This window comes from Neolamprologus multifasciatus, chromosome 9, assembly GCF_963576455.1.
Source record: "Neolamprologus multifasciatus chromosome 9, fNeoMul1.2, whole genome shotgun sequence".
NCBI classification, from domain to species: Eukaryota; Metazoa; Chordata; class Actinopteri; order Cichliformes; family Cichlidae; genus Neolamprologus; species Neolamprologus multifasciatus.
In genome coordinates, this window is record NC_140447.1 from 12486186 (window position 1) to 12509480 (window position 23295).

Sequence of the window (23295 nt, forward strand, 5' to 3'; positions counted from 1 at the left end):
CTTGAGGGATGGCTGTTATGAGGAAAGGCAGCCCTGACACATCGTTAGTAGTGGACCTTCGATTCATCGGGTGTTTCAGACATTATCACTAGACACCCTCATCCAAGGAGGCCCTGCCAGGGTTGAGCAGGCCCTGGAGTGTGTCACTGGTTTATGTTAACTTGTTGTTTCTCTTCTTCTTTCTCCTGTTTAGTTTCCTACAGTTTATTTTTCTATTTACTGCAACTGAGAAATAACACTTACCTCTTTAGTATTTATGGAGCAGTGACTGGTCCTCTCAGCAGTGTTAGCTAGTTCTCTTATAGCCTGCCGTTGCACTTGTCCTCTGATCCCAACCTCTCTAAGCAGCTTTGCTGTTGTGCTGAAAATTAGCCTCTGTTCCAGGTCCGCTTGCATCTGCCAATCCCTGGCAACCTTCAGCGGGCCCAGGTCTGAGGTTGAGGGGCTTGTCCTTGGCTTGTCTCCTTCCCGGACAAATGTTGATGAAAACTGACACTCCTCTTGGTTCTTGAAAGGTTGAACATTGATGGATATTCTTTTGCACTCCACTTTCTCAGCTAGAGACCTGAGAACCTGGTTGTGTCTCCATGTGTGTCTGCCCTGAGTAAGGCTAGTCCTACAACCAACCAAGATGTGCTTGAATGTTGCTGGGACTGTACACAGGGGGCAAGATGGGTCCTTTCAAAACCACAACTTCAGATTTATTGGGGAAGGTAGCACATCGTATGTCGCTCGGATGATGAAACTTAGTCTATTAGACTCCATGCCCCAGATTTCACTCCATGAGAGTTTCCTCTTTTCCACACTCTCCCAATTCACCCAGCAACCTTGTTTGGCCAGTGCCACGGCTCTGGCATGTCTGGCTGTTTCCTCCTGTCAACGCACCTCCTCCACCACCATTTTTCGACGTTCGGTTACAGATGCCTTTTGCCACCGAGGTGTTACTGCGCCAAGACCAAATCGTCCTCTGCCCTGTTGGACGTGACCCACCACGTCAAGATGCCGAAGAGCTGATTTCGCCTGTAGCACAGATGTGGCTGGGGTTCACTTCCTCCCCGTTGCTAGGGTGGGAGCAGTGCCTCTCACTATGGGGTCCCGGGAGTCCGTGAGTGACATCTCAAGCCTCACTTTTGCACATTTAAACTCTTCAACCAGGCTAGGGACAGGCAATGACAGTATACCGTTGCTGTAGAGTCCAACACTGCTGAGGCATTTGGGAAGTCCGAGCCACTTCTTAACGTAGGAGCTCACTAGCCTCTCTAGTCGATTGGCATGATTGAGTGAGATCTTGTACATTGTCAATGGCCACAGTAGTCTGGGTAATAACCCAAACTGGAAGCACCAGAGTTTCAGTTTCCCTGGGAGTGCAGTGTTGTTAATCCGCTTGAGGTCATCAGCCAAGTTCTGCTTTAGTGGTTCTAGTTACCATGTATCATTGAGGTCTGCATTATACCACCGTCCCAGGCTCTTTATGGGCTTCTCTAAGACTGTTGGAATTGGTTCTCCACTGATATAGAATTGCTCAGCTGTCAGCTTTCCTTTTACGATGGAGATGCTGCAAGATTTACTTGGCTTAAACTCCATTCTTGCCCATTCTATGTTTTTTCTGGAGCTTCTGTAGCAATCGCCTAGTACATGGTTTTGTTGTTGTACTGATGTTCATGTCATCCATGTAGGCTCTAATGGGAGGAAGACGAAGGCCACTCTTGAGTCTCTCACCTCCTACTACCCACTGGGATGCCCACATGACCAACTCCATTGCTGTGATAAATGCCAGAGGGGAAATCGTGCAGCCTGCCATAACTCAAATTTCCAGGTGCTGCCAGACTGTGGTGGTGTTCTCAGCTGTCACACAAAACTGTAAATCCTGAAAGTAGGTCTTGACCAGTCCTGTAATGTGGTTTGGTACGATGAAATAGTTGAAGGCCATCCACAAGGTCTCGTGCGGAACTGACCCAAAGGCATTGGCAAAAAAAAAAGACCACATGAAGGTCTCTTCGTTCTTTCTTGGCAGTTTGAATCTGGTGCCAGATGATGCTGGCATGCTCCGGACATCCCGAGAAGCCCTGTATGCCAGCCTTCTGCACTGATGTGTCAATATAGTTGTTTCTTTGCAGGAAAGTAGATAGCCTTTGGGCCAAGACACTGAAGAAGATCTTTCCCTCTACGTTCAGCAGGCTGATCTGGCGAAACTGGCTGATGGATGAGGAGTTCTTCTCCTTAGGGATCAGAATACCTCCTGCTCTTCGCCAAGCCTTTGGAATCACTCCTTTCTGCCACGCTACCTTTATCAAAAAAAAAAAAAAAGTTATTGAATATGTGCAATACAATGTTTCCTTACCAAACAAGCCCAGGTGTAGTCTTATCCTTTAACAGTTTTAGCAGAATTACAGTGAACTGTGTTGCCCAGCCAATGTTAGAAAGAAGGAAATACAAACTTGCTTTTTAAGAAGGTGCATTGAAGTCAGTTTATCACAAAGCTGCTGAAATAAACTCTTCAGTTCTGCTAATGTTCTGTGAAAGAGGAAGTCTGACACATATTTAAACATGCAAATTACCTACACACTATCAAATACCCTTTTACTCACTTGAGGTTTTTTTTCAAGCTATGCAAACACAAATGAAGTTGAAATGAGTAAGATTCAGAGTTCCTGAAAACTAACATTTTATTTTCAATTTCATTTTCCTTATATCTTAAAAGTGCAGATATATATTATTAAATATATTTCATATACTTATTTGGTGTACAGTTTGCTGGTCCTATCCCCTGCGGGTTAAATTTTTTATTTAAAAAAAAGAAAGAAAAAACACTCATCTTGTCATGGAAGCGGTCCCTGCTGGGTGACCATGTTTGTTTTTGTTGTTGTTTCTCTCCCTGTCTCTCGTTCCTGCTTGAATGAGTGGATGTAAGTGAAGTTGGCCCCCCCACCTTCTTCAAATCCAACAAAAGTGGTGTCAAACGTTTGTGCTACGTTTGTGCTGGTTTGTGCTGCAAAAATTTTTGTTTGTGCTACTATCATTTTAAAGATATTAATAAATATTTCTAGAGGTCATCAGAGGTCAACCAGCCCCCCCACATTAATTAAATCAAACAAAATGGGAGTCAATCAACTGTGCTACATTTGTGCTGGTTTGTGCTGCTAAAATTGTCGTTTGTGCTGCTTCTGTTTTAAAGATATTAATGAAAATGTAAAGGTCAAAAGGTCAACCAGCCCCACCACATTACCTAAATCCAACAAAAGTGGTATCAAACGTTTGTGCTCGTTTGGGCTGCAAAAATTTTCGTTTGTGCTGCTTTCATTTTAAAGATATTAATAGAAATTTCTAGAGGTCATCAGAGGTCAACCAGCCCCCCCACATTACCCAAATCCAACAAAAGTGGTATCAAATGTTTGTGCTACGTTTGTGCTGGTTTGTGCTGCTAAAATTGTCATTTGTGCTGCTTCTGTTTTAAAGATATTAATGAAAAGGCAAAGGTCAAAAGGTCAACCAGCCCCCCCACATTACCCAAATCAAAGAAAATTGATGTTAAACGTTTGTGCCACGTTTGTGCCACGTTTGTGCTGGTTTGTGCTGCAAAATTTTTTGTTAACATTTTAAAGATATTAACAAAAATTTCTAGAGGTCAACCAGCCCCCCCCCTCCCTCCCCCCCACACACATTAATGGAATCAAACAAAATTGATGTCAAACGTTTGTGCTGGTTTGTGCTGCAAAAATTTTTGTTTGTGCTGCTAACATTTTAAAATTTTTAATAAAACGTTTGTGCCACGTTTGTGCTGGTTTGTGCTGCAAAATTTTCTGTTTGTGCCACTATCATTTTAAAGATATAACAAAAATTTCTAGAGGTCAACAGAGGTCAACCACCCCCCACATTAATGGAATCAAACAAAATTGATATCAAACGTTTGTGCTGGTTTGTGCTGCAAAAATTTTTGTTTGTGCTGCTAACATTTTAAAATTTTTAATAAAATAACGTCTTGATCCGTGCTTAATCATCCAGGTAAGTAAATCCCAAAAGGTTGATTCTGTTCATCTGGACATTTTCAGTTGGAGAAACGTTTCGTCACTCATCCAAGTGACTTCTTCAGTCTCAGCTGACTGCAGTTTCCCCAACCTTATAAACACATGTGAGTGAAATTGGCCCTCCTACCTTCTTCAAATCGAACAAAATTGATGTCAAACATTTGTCCTGCAAATTATTTTGTTTGTGCAGGTTATGTTTCCCTAATTTTATAAACAGTACATGTACAGTGAGAGAGAGATGTTACATCTGTCTTCACTTGCATCCCAGTTATAGAAGCGTTGGAGGTAGTTCATAAGAGATTACAGGATCACCCCAACCTCAGCAACAGGACCACTCTCAGCACTGATCAGTTGTGTTTGCTTTTGGAACTTTGTCTTAATTCCACCTATTTTGCATAAGGGTCAGTACTACAGGCAGAAACCTAGGTGTGCGATGGGTTCCCCCAGGCCCCTGGTCAAAGTCACCAAACCAGTTCGTAAGCAGGTACAGGTGTGGCCAGAAGGGTCCTCAGAGGCACTGCATGACTGCATTTCCACCACAGGCTGCTACACACGACAACACCACAGACTTTCAGGAATATACAGAAACTGTTACTGCCTACATCCCAAAATGCATCGATGATGTCACAGAGACCAGGTGTCACGGGTTGCTTAGAGGATCCACTCGCAGGACTCATGAGTAGCATTTAAATAGAGATGGTTTATTTACAGATCTTCACCAAGTGTATGTAGAGACAGTGCGGGGTTAGTACTATATACAAGACGTGAGGGGCAGGGGTCCAGGGAAAACAGGGAAATCACACACGCGCTCAGTTCAACCTCTCTCTTCTCCGCTAGCGACCAGTCACTCCTTCCACACTCCATACAGGGAATTTAGGAACAAAGAAACACTCGTTAAGTCTCTGAGACGGAGGCACAGGAAACTTGAGCTAGACGTGTACTGACTAGAGCCTTCACAACAATCCAGTGTTGAACAGCTGATCTCCTCCTTCTAATATACCAGCTGGTCTGATGAGGCCCAGGTGTTCCCAATCCAGGAAGGCGTGGACCGAGGGCGTGAAGCCGCCATGAGTTCCGCCCCTGCAAAACAGGGCAGAGAAGGAGAGAGGGGGAGAGAGAGGGAAAAAGAGAAGAGAAGGAGGGCTAGGAGTGGAGAGATTCTGATCAGCACCTTGCCGATCCTGCAGGTCGTGACACCAGGCACCACTGTCCGGTCCAATTAGAAACCATGGCTCACAGGTCAGGTTTAAATGCTCCTAAGGTTGAAAAATGCAAGCCTTCAGAGCCGGGAATTAGGTGAGCCAAAGAACAGCAAGGGCAAACCTGTCACGTGGCATCAGCTACAGCAAAGCTTCAGCGACAGCAGAGATACTTGGAGGCAGTGGCAAAGAATACAAGCCATCACAGACTACAAGCCCACTCTGCAGACCGTGGTGACACAATCCCCAGACAGTGTGTGGAGATCCCTTGCCAAAATCAGTACCGCCGTTCCCACATGCCTCAAAGCCTCCACCATCATTACTATACCCAAGAAGTCATCTACCTCCTGCTTTAAGGACTACCGTCCTGTCAAACTCACCTCCATCATTATGAAGTGCTTTGAACGGTTAGTCATGCATCAAATCAAATTATCGCTTTCGTCAAAACGCTCAAGTGATGATGGAATTTCAAATGCCCCTTACTCAGCCCTTACACATCTCAACACTAGAGACTCATATGTCAGAGTGCTGTTCATAGACTTCAGTTCAGCCTTCAGCATCATCATTCCCCAGCAACTCATTCACAAACTGGATCTGCTGGGGATCAGCACCTTGCTGTATAACAGGCTGCTAGATTTCTTGACAGGAAGACAGCAGATAGTACGGGTCGACTGCAACAACTCCAGCCCAAGAACACTGAATACGGGGGCTCCCCAAGGATGTGTGTTGAGCCCCCTTTAACCATCTGGCAGAGTGGTACAGCAACAACAACCTGTCCCTGAATGTGGAGAAGACCAACGGCGACTCTACTTCCTCTGCAAACTGAGAAGCACAAGAGATTCAACCCCCATTATGAGCACCTTCTACAGAGGCACAGTTGAGAGTATCCTCACCAGCTGCATCACTGTGTGGTATGACTCCTGCACTGGGTTCTGCAGGAAAAAATGACAATGGGTAGTGAGAGCAGCTGCACCTGCCTCATCTGGAAGGTCCTCTCCATTACAGGTGACTCCACTCATCCCTTCAGCAGCGTCTTCAGTTTGCTGCCATCAGGAAGGATACTGAAGAGCCTCCGGGCCAGAACACACAGACTGAGAGACAGCTTCGTCCATCGGGCTGTCAGGATGCTGACCATCTCTGAATCGAGAAGGGGGCCCAAGGGTACATCTTTCACCATCCTACAATGCTGTGATTGTAGACATTCCCCACTTTCTGTGAATGGTACTCATGGCCATTAATCAGTAGGCTTTGATTAGTTGTCATTGATCAATGGTCATAAGAATTTGCATACTAACAGTCATGGAACTAACCCCCCAGCACTTTGTTCATTCAGTGGTGCTAGTTTCCTTCACTATGCAAATGTAGTGTTTATAAGGTTGGGGGAACCTGCAGTCAGCTGAGACTGAAGAAGTCACTTGGATGAGTGACGAAACATTTCTCCAACTGAAAATGTCCAGATGAACAGAATCAACCTTTTGGGATTTACTTACCTGGATGATTAAGTACGGATCAAGACGTTATTTTATTAAAAATTTTAAAATGTTAGCAGCACAAACAAAAGTTTTTGCAGCACAAACCAGCACAAACGTTTGACATCAATTTTGTTTGATTCCATTAATGTGGGGGGGCTGGTTGACCTCTGTTGACCTCTAGAAATTTTTGTTAATATCTTTAAAATGATAGCGGCACAAACAAAAATTTTTGCAGCACAAACGTTTGACATCAATTTTCTTCGATTTGGGTAATGTGTGTGTGTGTGTGTGTGTGGGGGGGGGGGGGGGCTGGTTGACCTTTTGACCTTTACATTTTCATTAATATCTTTAAAACAGAAGCAGCACAAACAACAATTTTAGCAGCACAAACCAGCACAAACCAGCACAAACGTAGCACAGTTGATTGACACCCATTTTGTTTGATTTAATTAATGTGGGGGGGCTGGTTGACCTCTGATGACCTCTAGAAATTTTTATTAATATCTTTTAAATGATAGTAGCACAAACAAAAAATTTTGCAGCACAAACCAGCACAAACATAGCACAAACGTTTGACACCACTTTTGTTGGATTTGAAGAAGGGGGGGGGGGGGGGGGCAACTTCACTCACATGATGAGTGGACCGTGGCCGTCTGCGGTGTTGGGGTTTCCCGGAGGTATCTGGCTCTGGGGGTTTCCTGCCATTCAACCAGCCACACGTGGAAGACCATGACACTCATCTGTTGCTGATCAGCCTCTTTTGAGGAGCTCCTGAACAGAGGAGCTGAGCCTCAGTCGATGCTGGATTGTTAAGAGAAATCATTTAGTTCAGTTCCCAGCAAGTGAGTGACAGTGTTTTCGGAGTGAAATGTGGCGTGTACTTACCGGTTTCTTGTTGTTTTCCAGAGTGTGCCGACACAAGTAGAGGGAGTTAAGCACTTTGTACATAAACACCATGAGGAGGAAGGAAACTCACCACTTACACTAGAGAAGTCAGAAGGAGGGAAAAGAAACTCACACATGGAGGATTGTTTTACTTATTGTCATTGTCATTCACTGTAAATAAATTCAGAGTCCTGTGTTTCGGTCCTGCATCCACACCGCCCTTGACACATCTGGCATAATTATTTTAAGGTTGCCAATACCAGGAACCACACACTGAAAATAAAAATGATTCATAATTTGGGGCATAATCAAGAGCAAAAAACAATAACAAAAAAAAAAAAAATAGAATGTAGCAGGGAAACTGAAAAGTACCACGCCAAAGACAATGGGTCACGCCAGAACTTCCAGCAGCACGCCCCCCAATCCAACAAGTACCCGAATCCCAGGAAAGGGCAGCAAGTAGTGGTATAGGGAGAGGCAACACCACTCTCCATGACCAGGTGGCACAGTATTTCTGTGTATCATGGTGACTTGTTAAGTCGATTAATAATAATAATAAATTTCTGCTACATCCTGGTAGGATTTCTACTGTGCTTCAAATACTACAGAAATGCTGGGACTGCGTTTTAAAGTTATCAGACTCAGTAAACAGTTAAAAAAAATGTACCCTTTAAAATATGAACCCTTTAAAATAAGCATGTTTTAGAAAAAGAATAGAATACCCACTTTATTTTCCATTCAGAACACACACCAGTTAATGCACATGGGAGGGAAATATCAGTGCATTTACTCACCATCAGACTGCACAATATAAATAATAAATAAATCTTCTTTATGCATTCTCAATCATCCATGTAAATAAAATCCAAAAGATGATTATGTTCATCCGGACGTAGAGTTTTCAGTGGAAGAAACGTTTCGTCACTCATCCAAGTGACTTCTTCAGTCTCAGCTGACTGCAGGTTTCCCCAATCTTATAAACAGTACATTTGCATAATGACTGAAACTAGCACCACTGAGGAACAATGGGCTGGGAGGTCAATTCCTTCATCATAATAATGCAAATTTTCATGACCATTGATCAACAACCACTGATCAAAGGCCATGAGTACCATTCACAGAGAGTTGGGGAATGGCTGCTATCACAGCGTTGAAAGATGGCGAAAGATGTACACTTAGGCCCCCTCCTCGATTCAGAGATGGTCTTTCCGTTTTCATGTACTGGCCTCCTTGACTGGAGACCATTATAGAGGCTGTTTGGTTTCCCCGACGTATAAATCCTGGCAATCCTCCTGGTACTTCACAGCCTAAGCTATGTTACTCTGACTCAAAGCTTGTTGTTGAAATCTAAAATAAACTGAGGTTCACACAAACAGGTTGTCTTTATAAGTTTTATTTACCTTTGCAGAGAGGTCAAACAACAGCACAGACAGCAGTCTGCATGCGCTTTTTTTTTTTAAAGCAAGTGGAATATTTACAGAGAGACGGTATCTACCTCCCATGTTTACAGAATACATTCAGAAAATTGTGTATAAATGATAATTTATTCATCAATATGTGGTTTAAAGATGACAGCTAGAAAGGATAAATTACATATTACTATTACAGCTTTAAGAGAAAAGATGAACATAGACTATTAGACAAAGAGTGGTCAGTGGTTTTCTACACCAACCCTCTTGCATATTAATTTCAGGAAATTCCTTACTGAAGGCATAAAATAGCAAGTACAATATTTGAATCAAGTACACAAATGGACTTATAAAATTGTTTGATTCATGATCTCCAGATAATTGTTATAATGTAGCTACGTCTTAATTTCTCCCTGAAGGATTAATCCCCAGTTAGTTTATGAGCTTAAGCTAAGTTGCGTATGTCATACTGAAATGAACTGACTGTGCCTGTAAAACTAACCAGACCTATCAGAAACATTTGGGCATGCTATTTTGCTCTGTTTAATAAATCTCGCTCTAAAGATGCAAAACTGAACAGTTCAATTTTGGGAAGACAGCACCATCTCTGTACTCAGAGTATGATGGTCACGTACAGCTGTTGAACATCAAACTACAAAGTAATATCCAAACATGTAAAAGATTCTACTAATTCTACAACATTGCAGTAAATTAAGTGATATTTTACAGTAGAGTTTGTCCTGCAGACACTTTAGTTGATGTGTTGTGATGTGACTCTGCTCATCTGACAGCTTTCTGTCTCTGGATTGTTGGAGCGTCTTGATCTGAACCAGCTGAGGGATAAAAACAAAACAAATGAGAAGCAATAACTACTTAGTATATAGTTTGAAATCTCCCTGCACAACTCATGCACTTAACACACTGTTTACTGCAACAGTTACACCCTTCTTGCACATGTTCTTTTTCAGCTATTTATTAATAAGTGACTTTTATGTATAGATATGCCTGTATATATTGTGCTATTCTTAGTTAGTGTATTGTCTAATGTTTGTTTATAATGGAGCACTGTAACGAAAAATAATTTTCCCTAGGGATCAATAAAGTATTCTGATGATTCTGATTAAATGAGCAGAGGTGGGAAATAATGAAGTGCAACTATTTATGTATGTGCGTATTTTACTTAAGTAGTTTTTTAATTAAATCTTTTTACTTTTACTCCCTAAATTTTACAATAAATATCTGTACTTTCTACTACTATAAAACCACATGGCATAGTCAGGGGTTAAAGTAGGCTGCAACTTAGTTGTTCTCCACGCCTCCTCCTCTCTTGCTCCTCCCTCCCTTCTGTCTCTCTTTCACTCTGCCGTCTCTCCAGGACGCACCTGCTGTTCATTACCCTCGTTTGGCACCTGGACCCAGTCAGCAATCACCTCGGAGGTTGTCTCCCCGTGGTGAGGAGTGAAGTGGGAAGTGCCTCGTTTATTTGTTTGGTACTTTCGTCCTCCATAGCTGCGACTGCTTCCTTTGTTTTTTTTGGCATTATTGATAAAACGGTGTTGCCGGCTCTTTAGGTTAAGATTATTTGTAATAAAGCCATATTATGTACTGAACACCTCTGTCTGGTTCTTTTTCATTCTGTTCCGGACCCATTTGTTACCGGTCCCCAAAATCACACCCCTAGACCTCCTTCGTGGGGACGTAACAATATTATACAAAACAAACTATGGCAGAATAACTCTTCAGTTCAGTGCAAGAGAACATGTACATCCACAAAAAGCAGTAAACCTCAGAGCAGCAGTTAAATCTACTGGAGCTCTCAATAGAGTTGATGATTCCCCCCCACGCTGAGCCACTCCTTTTTAGGGTTCCCCCACCCTCTGAATCCCACTTTAACCCCTGAATGTGCTCATTTTCCTGTTTAGAGGTAAACCCACCGGTTACAATGTGATCAACTGAAAATTGAGTTATTTTTAATTTTCCTTCTTTTTCTCTGCTCATGTTCTACTTAACTGACACTAGCAGAGATAGTTTATTTCAGTCTAATACTGAGACTGAAATGAAGTTTGTTTTGCTATTTACCAATATAATGTTATTATTACATTAATATAGCACATGGTTCATTTACCTTTGCATAAAAATAGGTAGTAAAAAGGTTCTTCTAGGAGTTCATTTTACATTCTTACTTTGAGTACATTTCAGAGCCGGTACTTTTTGACTTTCACTTTTACTTCCAAACAAGCTGAATTCGCATTTCAACTTTTACTCAAGTATGTTTTAGCACAAGAATCTCTACATCTACATAAGCAAAGAATCTCTGTGCTTTTGACACCTCTGCAAGTTAGTGTATCATAGAAACATTTTTCTTACCACTCAAACATGCCCACTGTGCTCACAAGCATTATGATTCCCACAGTCTTCACTATAGTGTAGATACCACCCAGTGTTTCAGCTGTAATGCAACAGGATTTTAGAGCAAAGAAAAACTGTAATTGACAGAATAACTGATTAACAGAAAATAAAAGTTTTTAAAATGAATCAAAATCCATGAAAATCATAATTTTGAAACAAGGCTGAAAAAACCATGTAGAAGGATCTTTAAAGTTCATTAAACTAAATTCAGTCTCACTTAAACACATTTCCTTCTCTCCACTGTGGTAAGGTATGATGCAAAGACAATTTAGCAAGAAGGGGGAAAAAAACAAACACTTTATACACTTTGATGATTGAATTAATTTAAAAAAATAAAGCTAAATAATAGCTGTGACTGACTTTTACCTTCACAGTAAGTAAGAGTTACAGGAATCTCTGCTGATGTCTGATTACCCAGATCATTAGTGGCCACACAGTAATAAACTCCTCCATCTGTTACATTGAAGCTGTAAATCTGTCCTTCAGATACTTTCACAGCTCCATCTCTGCTCTTCTTGAACCAGGTGAAGCTGCTGACTGGAGGTTTGGCTCTGCTGGAGCAGGTCAGGTTCACCCAGCTGCCTGCTGACACCAAACCTGATGGACTGATGGAGGCTGAGGTATCTTTAGGGGCATCTGGAGAAAAGTGTGACACAGATTATCATTATTCATTAGAAATAGCTGACTTTCACTGAATCATGATGAGCTGACAGGATCCAACAACAAACTCTGATTGTCTTACATGAAACACTGAGAGTCTCTTCTGTCTCTGCTGTCTTGGTGTCTTTTCCTTGGTTCACAGGATATCTGGCAGAGCAGCTGATCTTCTTTCCATCATGTGTGTCTGACAGAGTGATGTTCTGCTGGACTTTAGTTGTAAAGCTTCCATCTGTGTTTTCCTCTATTTTGTTGTGAGAGTCTTGTTGGAGATTCCAGGTGAGTTGAGGAGGGGAGTGTGGACAGGGAGTGAGAGCTGAGCAGGTTATAGTGACAGACTCCTTCTCCTTCAGATCACCTGAGACTGTAATATCGGGCCTCCAAGGAGAATCTGTGGTTTCACAACACAAACATCAATACTACAGGGCAGACTGCACCTCATACCAGCTTTTAAAATCTTTAAAAAATCTGTGAAATGTTACTCTTAAATTCAGATGTTTAGAAATGTAATCAGGTACTCAGAATAATAACAGTGCACAAACTGAAATAAGAAAGTAGAAATTTCCACTCAGTGGACTCCGTATAAAAATCATTATAAGTGTAATATACAATTATCAAATTGAGTTTACTTTTCATTGATAATATTAATGAAAATTAAACTATTAAAGGTTTTTAAATGAGTGTAACTATATTGTATAATTATCTTATAAAATAAAATTGAAAATTCTTTACCTCTGACTGTTATTTGAAGAGGATCACAAGCAGCTGTTGACTTGAATGGTTCTCTCTCTACTCTGAAGAAGTATGTGTCTGTGTATGTGGTGGTTAAATTAGAAAACAGAGTGGTGCAGTCTCTCTGACTCAGGTTCCCAGTAATACTCATTGGATAGATGTTAACTGCTCCACTACTGTTGTAGATCACATTGTTTGGATATGTGTTAAATTTGTATTGATTTTTAATCCACACTCCAATAATTTTTCTTGTGCTGATAAATTTCTGTCCTTCTTTGGGTCTGAAGCTACATGGGATTTGCAAACAAGATCCACTCAGTGCTTCCAGCTTCTTTGATGCATTTATGAAGAGGTCTGCTTCATCAGGACAATCAGCCAAAGCACCTGTAAATACAACTGAATAATTATTACATTAACACCCTCATTATTCTTCTTTAAACATTATTAAATGTTCATCAAAGTACACTACACTTATACATCCTAGTAAGTCACTGAGATTTTCAAATGTAAAGTGTAAACAGATATTCCTGAGGTGACAGACATTTATCCTCCACCATTTAAAACTTTGGATTCATTGTAAAAACTCTGAGTAACAAACATTAAAGACAGTGATCATATATAAAACAGCTCACCTGAAAGAAAGAGGATAATCAGTAGCATGCCAACTGTCATCATGTTCAGATTGAAGTTCAGTGGAGCTGTGTGCGTTGAAAAACAATAACAAAACACAGAAAACTGAATTCATACAGATAACAAAACACCAATAAATACCCACTAAACATGTTGATGCTGAATAGCCATCAGCTGACCCTCTTTTGTTTCTTGTCTTGGTTGAAAAACAGTTTCAAAATCAAACTTTTGCCGACACCAAAATAGCACAGCAGTAAGTTTAATGTCTGCTGAACATGTTTTTGTAACTTTGCTTGGATGTTACTGAAAGTAAATCTTTATGCTGAGAGACAGGTGGTGTTTGTGACAGTGGCTGCATTAAGGTGCATGAAACTGGATAAAAAAAGTTTTCTACATACATGTAAAGTTCACCATTAAACAAAAGGCCCAATTAATAAGGCCGAGAATCTGCATATAGATAATCAATAATGATTTTAAAGTGTTTATCTTTAGACAAACAACCATTTAGTAACCAAATCAGTTGTGAATCAAATGCATTTTAAAAAAAGACGTGTTTCCCTGCTTTCAATATATACTGCAGTCATAAATGTCTCTCTTATTTCCTCTGAAATAATACAACTGTTTTAAACATAATTTCTGGCTAACGATACTGTGTATCTGTATTAGATGAATTACAAATTTAAAATTTAATTTAAGAAGTAAAAAAACTAACACAAAAGAATCTCTTACCTAAGGAGTTCAAGTGAAGTCTTGTAACTGTGGAATAAAATGAAGCAGAATTACAATAAAACATGAACTAGTTGCTGCCAATGTCAAAAGAAGAACTAATGACAAACCCAAAGACTAAAACAATGTAAAAAGTTTCTTGTCCTTCCTGATTATGTTCAGCAAAAGAGGAAGTCACTGTAGCAATCTTTTTTTCTGCCACTCACTTGTCAGTTTAATCTTTTAACAGAGTGAAGAAATTTCAGCACAACTACACAAAAAGTAACAGACAGCGTACATGCTGTTTAGAAAAGTGCAGTTTTCTAGGATGCAAAGTGAAATATGTTCTTATAAATTAAGAACATAAGAACAAGAAATTTAGTGGCCCTGTGATAGAGTGAGACAGAGGCTGTGAATCTATCTCCCCCTATTCTATCTGTGATAGACTACACCACCCAGCTGGCTGCATTCAACAATTAAACTTGCAGTGCTAGAGCTGAAGAGACAGACTTCATCTTTGTGTGTACATCAGCTTCAGTACAACCCAGTATCACGGCACTGTGGTGTTATGTGGTTGGTTTGAACTACCATTATACAGTGTTGGGAGTAACAGAATACATGTACTCTAATTGAGGCACAGGCATTAGAGCCTGTGCCTCAATCTCAAAAAAATATTTAATATGAAAGTAATAGGCAGAGTGGTACAGGCATAGCCCTAAAAATTATGGGCAGTGTAGTCGAGTTGTAAGTAAGCTATTAAGACTCGACTGTACACTGTGTTCAAGTTTTCCTCCGAAACAATAAGTTCCATTGGAGCAGCATTTCAACGCCTCTCTCTGTCTCTCGCTAGCAAAGCTGACCCAGACAACAAAGTGAAGCTAGTTTTCGGTTACAAGCCCAACATGGAACCCGATGTATTAGCCAGAGGTCCCTTTACTACGGTTTGGAGCCGTGGACCTGTTTTATATACGCACACGCAGAATAGTTTTCTATACGAAATCGCTGCAAAAAGTGCAGCCTTACCTAATGTCCACCCTACTGTTACTCATTTTATATTATGATTTAAAAATCTACTTGCTATTGGTATGGCGGTATAGAGTATCCTTCAGTAATAGTAACACATCACACAGCAATTTGATATTTATGTAGTTGTAAAAAGCTTGACAATATATTAAGTATTGTTGTCAAAATTAATGCATTAACGCAAATTAGCCCGCCATCACGATCAACCCAATTAATTTTTTTAATGCAATTAATGCATCTGGAGTGCAGAGTGACACAAAATCCCTGAAATGTTTCCATCAATGCATTTCGGCAGTTTGTCCAAGTAGAGTTACCTTTGTACATGCACAAACGGGCAGTTGATCTGGTAGTGATAGGCAGCTGAACCAATCAACTCAATGTGTATTTATCATATGGAAGATGATAAATGCACATTGGCCCTCTCGATGGGAAAATTGAGTATTAAAAAAAACAAAACAAAAAAAACAAGATAGACCAGTCGGCCAACAACGACACATTGTGCAAGAAGGAATTTTCTTTTCACCGAAACACTTCCAGCTTAAAATATCACATTGACGTGAAGCATACGTTAGCCGGGGATGCTGCTAGGACTTTGGCTAACACGTCACCCAGCTTGCGACAAATCACTCAAGGAGCATCGGGAACTCAGTAAGTCTACTGATATAAATATAAATATTGACTGACCCAATTGCCAAGTCGATTGCAACAAACTGCAGACCTATTAATATCATTGAGAACATGCTCTTTAACTAGCTTTGGTTCCTTGTTTCAAGGCCTTGAAGGGCCTCCCCAATAGTGACAGAGAGAGAGAGAGTAAATAAATGTTTAGAGTTTTTGTTAACATGAATGTTAAGAGTGCTGATTCGTGGGTAGCTACTGGTACGCAAGCCGGCGCCTGATCACCCCCGTCTGGGTCACTTGGGCGAGGGTGTATGATGTTGCGAGACCCGAAACACCTGACGACCCCAGGATACTGAAGATGTGTTAAAAGAAAGATGTGTTCGCCTTGGGTGAACCAGCTTGCCACACTCTCTCTAGCATCAAAATCTTCCAGACTTGGCCCCTCCACACTGATTCTTATCAGGTCATCCACTGTCTCTGAATGAAGGGATGCTCTTGTGTCTGATTTAATTCTCTTCTGTGCAGAGAACCCTCTTTCACATACTGCAGCTGAGACAGGTAGGACCAGCATAATGTGTACAAGATGCAGGATGTTCTGAGAGACAAATACTTTCAAGAGATTTGTTGAACCAATTTGTGTTAGATAGCAAAACTCACACAATCTTAGGAAAGAACATCAACCAAAACTGACCTTGTACTCTGAGCAGTATGGCTCTCTGGTCAACATGAGCTCCCAAAGGCTGAGGTAGGTCTTGTCTTTGAACATCCTGGGAATTAACGGCTTCAAACTTACAAACTCTTCTTTTGCAAGCTCTGCGTTTACACCATTTCTGAAAATGATGTGGTTTACACAGCTAATCAGTGTTCACATAAACAACATATCTACGACCAGCACACATGATATCTTAGCAATCCACCAGCTACCTTCTCAGGACTGTGGAGAAGTGATCCAAGAGAAAAGCAAGGTCATCAGCACCATGGTCCACCACTTTGTTCTCTGGCCAGCTATCATGATTGAAAATGTTAAAACATTTGACAGCTTTGGTTGTGGCTGACTCAGAAGCACTATCCTCTGTTGTAAGAACAAATACATTTTAATAAATGAAAATAAAAATATAACAATGCTGTTAACAATAATAAAAATATTTCTTATCTACATGTATTTAATACACTTGCCTAGGAGACTGCTGAATCTTGCTTTCAGATTTTTCACAGTGGATTTGATTGTTGCATCCATTACTTTTTTAAGTTTAGTTGCAGCAACACCATCTTCAGCCAGAGTTGATGCATCTCCTTTGAGTGTTATTGTCTGTGTATTGCATAAACGATAAATAGAGATTGTGATATTGATATTAGAAATATTTGTGCAAATATAAATAAAAAATAATAATAAAATAATAAATAGTGTTCTCTGTTTAAATATAAGACACAGCTATATGTAGGCCTACCTGGAATTTGTAGACTGCCTCTGCAGCCTCATATCATTCAGGAACTCTGACAGTCTTCCATGAGGCTTGGGTCTTGCAACCATTATCTCTGTGGTCACCAGCATTTGTTCCAGGCTGCAAACGACCTGTTTGGGTATAACAGTGCTGCATTTTTTTAAAAAGTTGAAGATGACCACAAACACAGTTCATATTTACACATCCCACTTTATCTCACTTACCTGTGGTAAGATGACATCATTCCTTTGAAGTAGGAGGCTAAACTTACTAATGCCACTGAACACATCTGTAATAAAATGGCAAAAGGCCACAAAAGTGGCATCTTCCATTGATTTCCTAACCTGTATGATACAACAATAAAAATTAGTCACCTAGAACATTGATGAACTACATTCTTAAAAAATATAAAGTCAATAACAATTGCGTAATTCGCTAAAATAAAAAGAATATTCAGAAATAATGCACTGACCTTCGTAGCTCGGCCTGCAATGTCTGCATTAGAAGAGGAACCTGCCAAATAGTCCATGTGGCGGTACACAGTAGTGAACTGCCCTGGTTTCAGAAAGGTCTCCAGGGCCCTTGAAACATGTGGGAGCCACCTTGTTCCCTTCACCCCACTGGGCACCAGCACATTTACTCCCAAGTCAGCCCCAATGACTCTAAGCTCTCTCATTGATTTTGGGCTGAAATGATACATCTTCCAAATTAAATGGAGAAGGTCATACAACTGCCTGATCATTGGAATGTCCTTCTGAACTGACAACATTGCCAATTCCAATCTGAAAAGATAGTAAACTTTTAAATGTAGACATATCTGCTCTATAAAAGAAATTAACCCACACAGTGACTTTAGAGTGTCAGTCATTTCTTGTCTTCTAGTCTTACCTGTGAGGCATACAGTGGAAGGGCACAATGTGGTCACCTGCCTCCTGCTGCAGAAGGGCTATGACACCCCCTTTGCTGCCCAAATTAACAGCAGCTCCATCAGCCCCCATAGCAATGATTTTATCCAACCAGTTACTGCACTGGTCCCCAAGAGCAGCAAATGCTTTCTTTGAGGCAGCATAAATTCCTAAACAAATTAAAAAAAATACAATTTACTTATAAGATCAAGAGTTTACAATGCAGTCTGTTTCAATTTGAGTTTCTATATTCATGTATTATTGCTATGTTTAATTTTCAATGATAAGAATATGCTAGATATGGTTAATGCAGTAACACGACGTAATATTATTAATCAAATACATAGGCTACGTGACATGACATGGCTTGGACATGGGCATGCTCGACCTCAATGTGTCCAATCAGTATATTCGCTGGTCTTCCTTTTTGCAAGATACGAGCGTACACAATGACACATTCTTTTGTGGCGATGTCTGTGTCTCCATCGATCAGGAAGGCCATGTATGTACTGTTCGCAATTTCCACTGACGTCTTTTTTTTCAGTGTGTCAGCGATTACGCCGATAAACTGGGCGCACGCAACATCATTGCTGTATGTGGGGTTTATGTCCAAGCCATTTTTCTTGTGAAGAGTTATTTATGACTTGAACTTAATAAAAGGAACTTCTTCTTTTGCAATATATTGCAAAAGAAGAAGTTCCTTTTACTAAGTTAGGCGATGTTAAATTTAATGATCATCTCGGCCTCCTCCGATGACCTGTTTACTCCTGCCTGCCGCTAATAGGCAGTGGGGAGCGGGGACATTTTGGCAGTGCATTTATCGCGGCATATAATGTGTCTTCTCGATGCTGTATGCTTTTTCAGCGTTTCAATTTGAAACATATTAGCACCAGTGACAAATGCAGTGTTGCCGGCCATGGTCTTTCCACACTTGCGGCAATAAATGCAGTGCATCATATTGTCAGCTTGGCTGTATCTTAGCCAGGGAAACTGGTCAAGCCACTCGATTCGAAATGTATACATTCTCTCACTTTTACTTTCAGTGGACTCCAGCTGGGAGTCGATCGTATGTGGCTCATTTTCTGATGCCGTCTCCGGACCAGTGTTTGACAAAAACAGAGAGGTTGATGGCTCCGTGTCAGAGCGCTGGCTCAGAATTTTGGACTGATCAGGCCTTAACTTAACGAAAAAGTTATCAATTGTTCTTTTCATATTTTCTCAATACCAACTTCATACACTTCTGACCTGGGCTACTCACCCTTCTCTATCTGCCCGCACTTTCAAACGTAAACACAAGTAGGTCTGAGGAATATCGCTGCCTCTGAGTATCTCTGATTGGTTTAGAACACGACATGGGCATAATGCGCACTTTAGAGCCCTGTATATGCAGCAACCAATTACTTTACGTGTGCCTGCAACCAAGCCTCCTCGTTTTCACTCCCAGCACTGGACAGTCTTGCGTCAGTTGTGAGGCAGGGTCTCTTTGACTGTAAGACTGTAAGACTTTGATAATAAGTAATTATCTATCAGTCTCCAACATTTGAAACATGGAGAGTTTGAAGACAAAATAAATTTCTTATCCACTTATTTAGATAAGAAAAAGACATCCAGCACTTAACATTACAAAATACAGAGTAAACCTTCAGCACAAATTATATTAAATATCACACAAAAACACTTTAAATTAAGTAAACATATTTTATTGAACACAAGTTTACATGTTTTGATGCCAGCTTGCCTGCAGCCATTTAAACAAATTACCTGTGACAAACCTTTTCATTTTAACATATCTACAATGTAAATAATAAATCATTCAAGAGCACACACAACATGCAAATACTGTATGAGCACAATGATAGCTAAAGTAATTTTGTATGTGGAGGTTTCTAGTCATCTGCAGAAATGTCTCAACTGTCATGTAAAGTAGTTCCTTATTGGAGTGCTGCAACATCTATTTACATGCATTTAAGAAAAATCGAAACAAAAAAGTCAACTGAAAGCAGCCGTGTGAGATTAAAGCTGAACATAAAAAGCTGCAGGATTTTGTTTAAGTAACTACTTAAGAACAACACTAAACTGAAAAAATGACATTTGTATGTGCAGGTTCTGTGTGTATGTTTCTTTAATACACTGTGTTAATGTAATGTTACTTTTTTCTTCACCTGAGCGTAGAGTTCCTCTTGGCCGTGAGCGCACTCTGTGTTTTCGTGCTTTTTGACTTTCACCTGTGTGTACACCGTATCCTGCTGCTGTCCTCTGTACTGCACTGAGTCAGTTGATGCTTCATATCTCAGCACAGAGAAGTTGATCTCTCCATAATGGATGTTTTCTTCTTCTCCTTCCGATTTACTTGCTGGCTCTTCACTCACTTTTCTGAGGTTCCTGCTTGAAAATCAAATAGCCAAAATGAATAGAGTATCTTTCTGCTATTACAAACTCTGTGTAAACAATCTTGGGATCAAAATATAGCTAAACCTTGTAAACCTTGTTCATGAGCTGTTTAAGTATCAGAGTCAGAGACACTTTATTTATCCCCAAGGGTCAGTTAAGATAGATGATACCTTGCCGACCGTACATACAATACACAAACATCACACTGGCAAGACAGGTCAGGCTAGGTAGCACTGGCCACATGAGCAGTGACCCGGAACCAAAACAATGGAAAATGCACAACATGAGGAAAGATGAGGAGAAAAAAAAAACTCCACCCAGACTGAGCTCCAACAGGGAGATCAGTTTGAGAACAGAAAAAAAGCCTACCTCATCACATAGCACATGAATCATCAAATCTCACAACATAAAAGACATAAGCTTCGAAGGAATTTGGAGGGGGTGGGGGGGTGAGTGTATGTCTGTGTCAGAGTACATGCATATGTGTGCGTGTGTGTCTGTTCCGTGTTCAGCCGAGAGAAAGTGTCCCTTCACTGGGTTGGGAAAAAGTCAGCAATCTTCGGTCGACGCAGGTAGCCTTGAAGGAGGAGGGAGAGAGTCACAACATAGTCTTGTTATCTAAGGAAGAATTTTGTTATTCCCGTCAGCTTTTGCCTTGAGCATTCAGCTGGCGCCAGGGGAGCCGCATGAGATGGAGATGGTAGTTGTTTTGGTTAGTGCAAAGAAACTGCTTCCAATTTTACAGTTGGTCTAATGTCTGTCACTGGTCACCAGGTCTCTCAAATGCTGTTGTTCTTCTCCAAGATCTTATCCATATTGCAAAGCTGTGCACTTCTTGAAGATCTTCCCATATGGTGTTCAATAAACAGTCTGAGTACTCACAGCTTGCACATCGTCAATCATGTCGGCCAGCCTAATGCGGGTTTTGAATAGCTGTAACCGCTTTCTTTGTTCTTCGATAAGCCAGGTCCGAGCCAGCTCTGATCAGCCAGAACTCTGTTATCATTGTTCCGAATGGTAGATGTCATTCAGTGTCCTCCATCGCGGGTGTCGCCAGGCACACGACACAATCGGGTATCCGGCAGCAAACGTCTCTGAAGAACAATCGGGCTCTCCTGAGTAGGGATGGGTATCGTTTAGGTTTTATCCGATACCGGTGCCAAACTGGTACTTTTGAAACGGTGCCGGTGCTTAACCCTTTAAGACCTACCATAGAACCAAGTCCGCCAGAGCTTACTTTATATTTTTGCATGCTGTAGTGCCATTTTTTTGGAGCATTTCAAGTTGCTATACATCAATACAACTGTTATAGCCCATATTTTAATTATATGTATGCATTAAGTCCATAGTAACTACATTAATTGCAAAAAAGTGCTATAAACTACAAAAAAATTGGTAATCGCTTTTTGGGTTTTTTTTACATATATTTTACTTGGAGAAATTTAAGAGGCTTATCCCTCAAAACTTTAAATACAAAAAAGTTGCAAAAAATAGTTTACAACAACAGGAAATTTATTTTGAGTGCCTTCATAGTTTTATTTTTGAGATATAGCAATTTTTATATACTGCAGGAAAAACGAAAAACAATCCTATGATGCAAATTTGCAAAGAAAACAGCATGTGCATCAAAATAAACTATTTCCCGCAGTGCAATTCGAGTTCTAACCACCCTAGAAACTATTCAGAAAAGTATAGAGTCAAACATGACTTATAAAAACACCAGTATAGGCTTTTAAATGGTAAATGGCCTGTATTTATATAGCACCTTACTAGTCCCTAAGGACCCCAAAGCGCTTTACACATCCAGTCATCCACCCATTCACACACACATTCACACACTGGTGTGTAGCCACAGCCACCCTGGGGCGCACTGACAGAAGCGAGGCTGCCGGACACTGGCGCCACCGGGCCCTTGACCACCACCAGTAGGCAACGGGTGAAGTGTCTTGCCCAAGGACACAACGACCGAGACTGTACAAGCCGGGGCTCGAACCGGCAACCTTCCGATTACAAGGCGAGCTCCCAACTCTTGAGCCACGATCGCCCACAAGTAAGGCCTACAAGTAAAAAACTAAATTTTCCGCAAAAATTACGTCACTTCCGGTTTCGGGCAGGAAATGGCGGACATGCGATCGTTCGCGTTGACGTCTTTTTCAATGTAGGAAGTGTTATGAACAGCTGATCGGATCGGCAAAGCCTGTTTCTGGAATATTATGGTTTTGTTGCTGCAAGTGCTTTTTATGCAATTTTTGCAAAGCTATATGTGGAAGGAAACAGTGACCTAGGACAAGCTGATGGCATAAGATGTAAGTACAACTCCTCCGGTTTCATATGCAAAAAAAATTATTGCTCTAGCTTTCGCGGTTCCGGTTCTACAGGGATTTAAAAATAGTTATGCAAAACGGAGTATGCCTGCTCTGACCGGCTTTAAAGGGTTAAACAGTGCTCAAACCTGTGCTTAAACAATGGAAAACACAAACTTTGTCCTAAAACCTCTCATGTTTAGCTGTTTTTTTGTAAAAAGATAACAATGTTAGTCTTCTCTGCAGCTATAGGGCATATATGGTATCACTGTTGGCTGGAAGCAGTGCTTAAACATTGGAAAAACACCAACTTTGTCCAAAAACCTCTCATGTTTAGCTGTTTTCCACTTTTTCTTTGGTCATTTTAGCCTTTTTGGCCAGGGTGAAGGGAGGATCTGCCATCAAACAAGAAGTCAGCCGCATGTAACTACAACGGTGTTTGCTAGTTCACCTTACATGCATTAATTTAAGAACGTGGTTAGCGTAC

At 40.8% G+C, this 23295-nt stretch overlaps 1 protein-coding gene and 2 long non-coding RNA genes across 5 annotated transcripts; all 3 read right to left on the bottom strand.

The window, feature by feature from the left end:
• Positions 1 to 5258: 5258 nt before the first annotated feature.
• On the bottom strand, positions 5259 to 6967 carry LOC146511192 (uncharacterized). Its single transcript, XR_014876147.1, has 2 exons — positions 6198 to 6967; positions 5259 to 6156 (listed from the first exon to the last, which is right to left on the bottom strand). It is a non-coding gene; the product is annotated as an uncharacterized LOC146511192 (long non-coding RNA).
• Positions 6968 to 7001: 34 nt separating this feature from the next.
• On the bottom strand, positions 7002 to 14363 carry LOC146511193 (B-cell receptor CD22-like). Of its 3 annotated transcripts, XM_085172983.1 has the most exons (7): positions 14148 to 14362; positions 13421 to 13486; positions 12789 to 13172; positions 12142 to 12447; positions 11766 to 12035; positions 11358 to 11439; positions 7002 to 9823 (listed from the first exon to the last, which is right to left on the bottom strand). In XM_085172983.1, exons 1-7 carry the CDS (start codon positions 14209 to 14211, stop codon positions 9742 to 9744), a joined length of 1254 nt encoding a protein of 417 aa, XP_085029109.1. In that variant the 5' UTR covers positions 14212 to 14362; the 3' UTR covers positions 7002 to 9741. The 3 variants fall into 3 exon arrangements, with proteins under 3 accessions (XP_085029109.1, XP_085029110.1, XP_085029111.1); XM_085172984.1 differs by having other exon boundaries at positions 13421 to 14176; XM_085172985.1 differs by lacking the exon at positions 7002 to 9823 and having other exon boundaries at positions 11404 to 12035; positions 14148 to 14363.
• A 935-nt stretch (positions 14364 to 15298) lies between these two features.
• On the bottom strand, positions 15299 to 16645 carry LOC146511194 (uncharacterized). The gene is made up of 2 exons (XR_014876148.1): positions 16459 to 16645; positions 15299 to 16362 (listed from the first exon to the last, which is right to left on the bottom strand). It is a non-coding gene; the product is annotated as an uncharacterized LOC146511194 (long non-coding RNA).
• Between the last annotated feature and the right edge of the window lie 6650 nt (positions 16646 to 23295).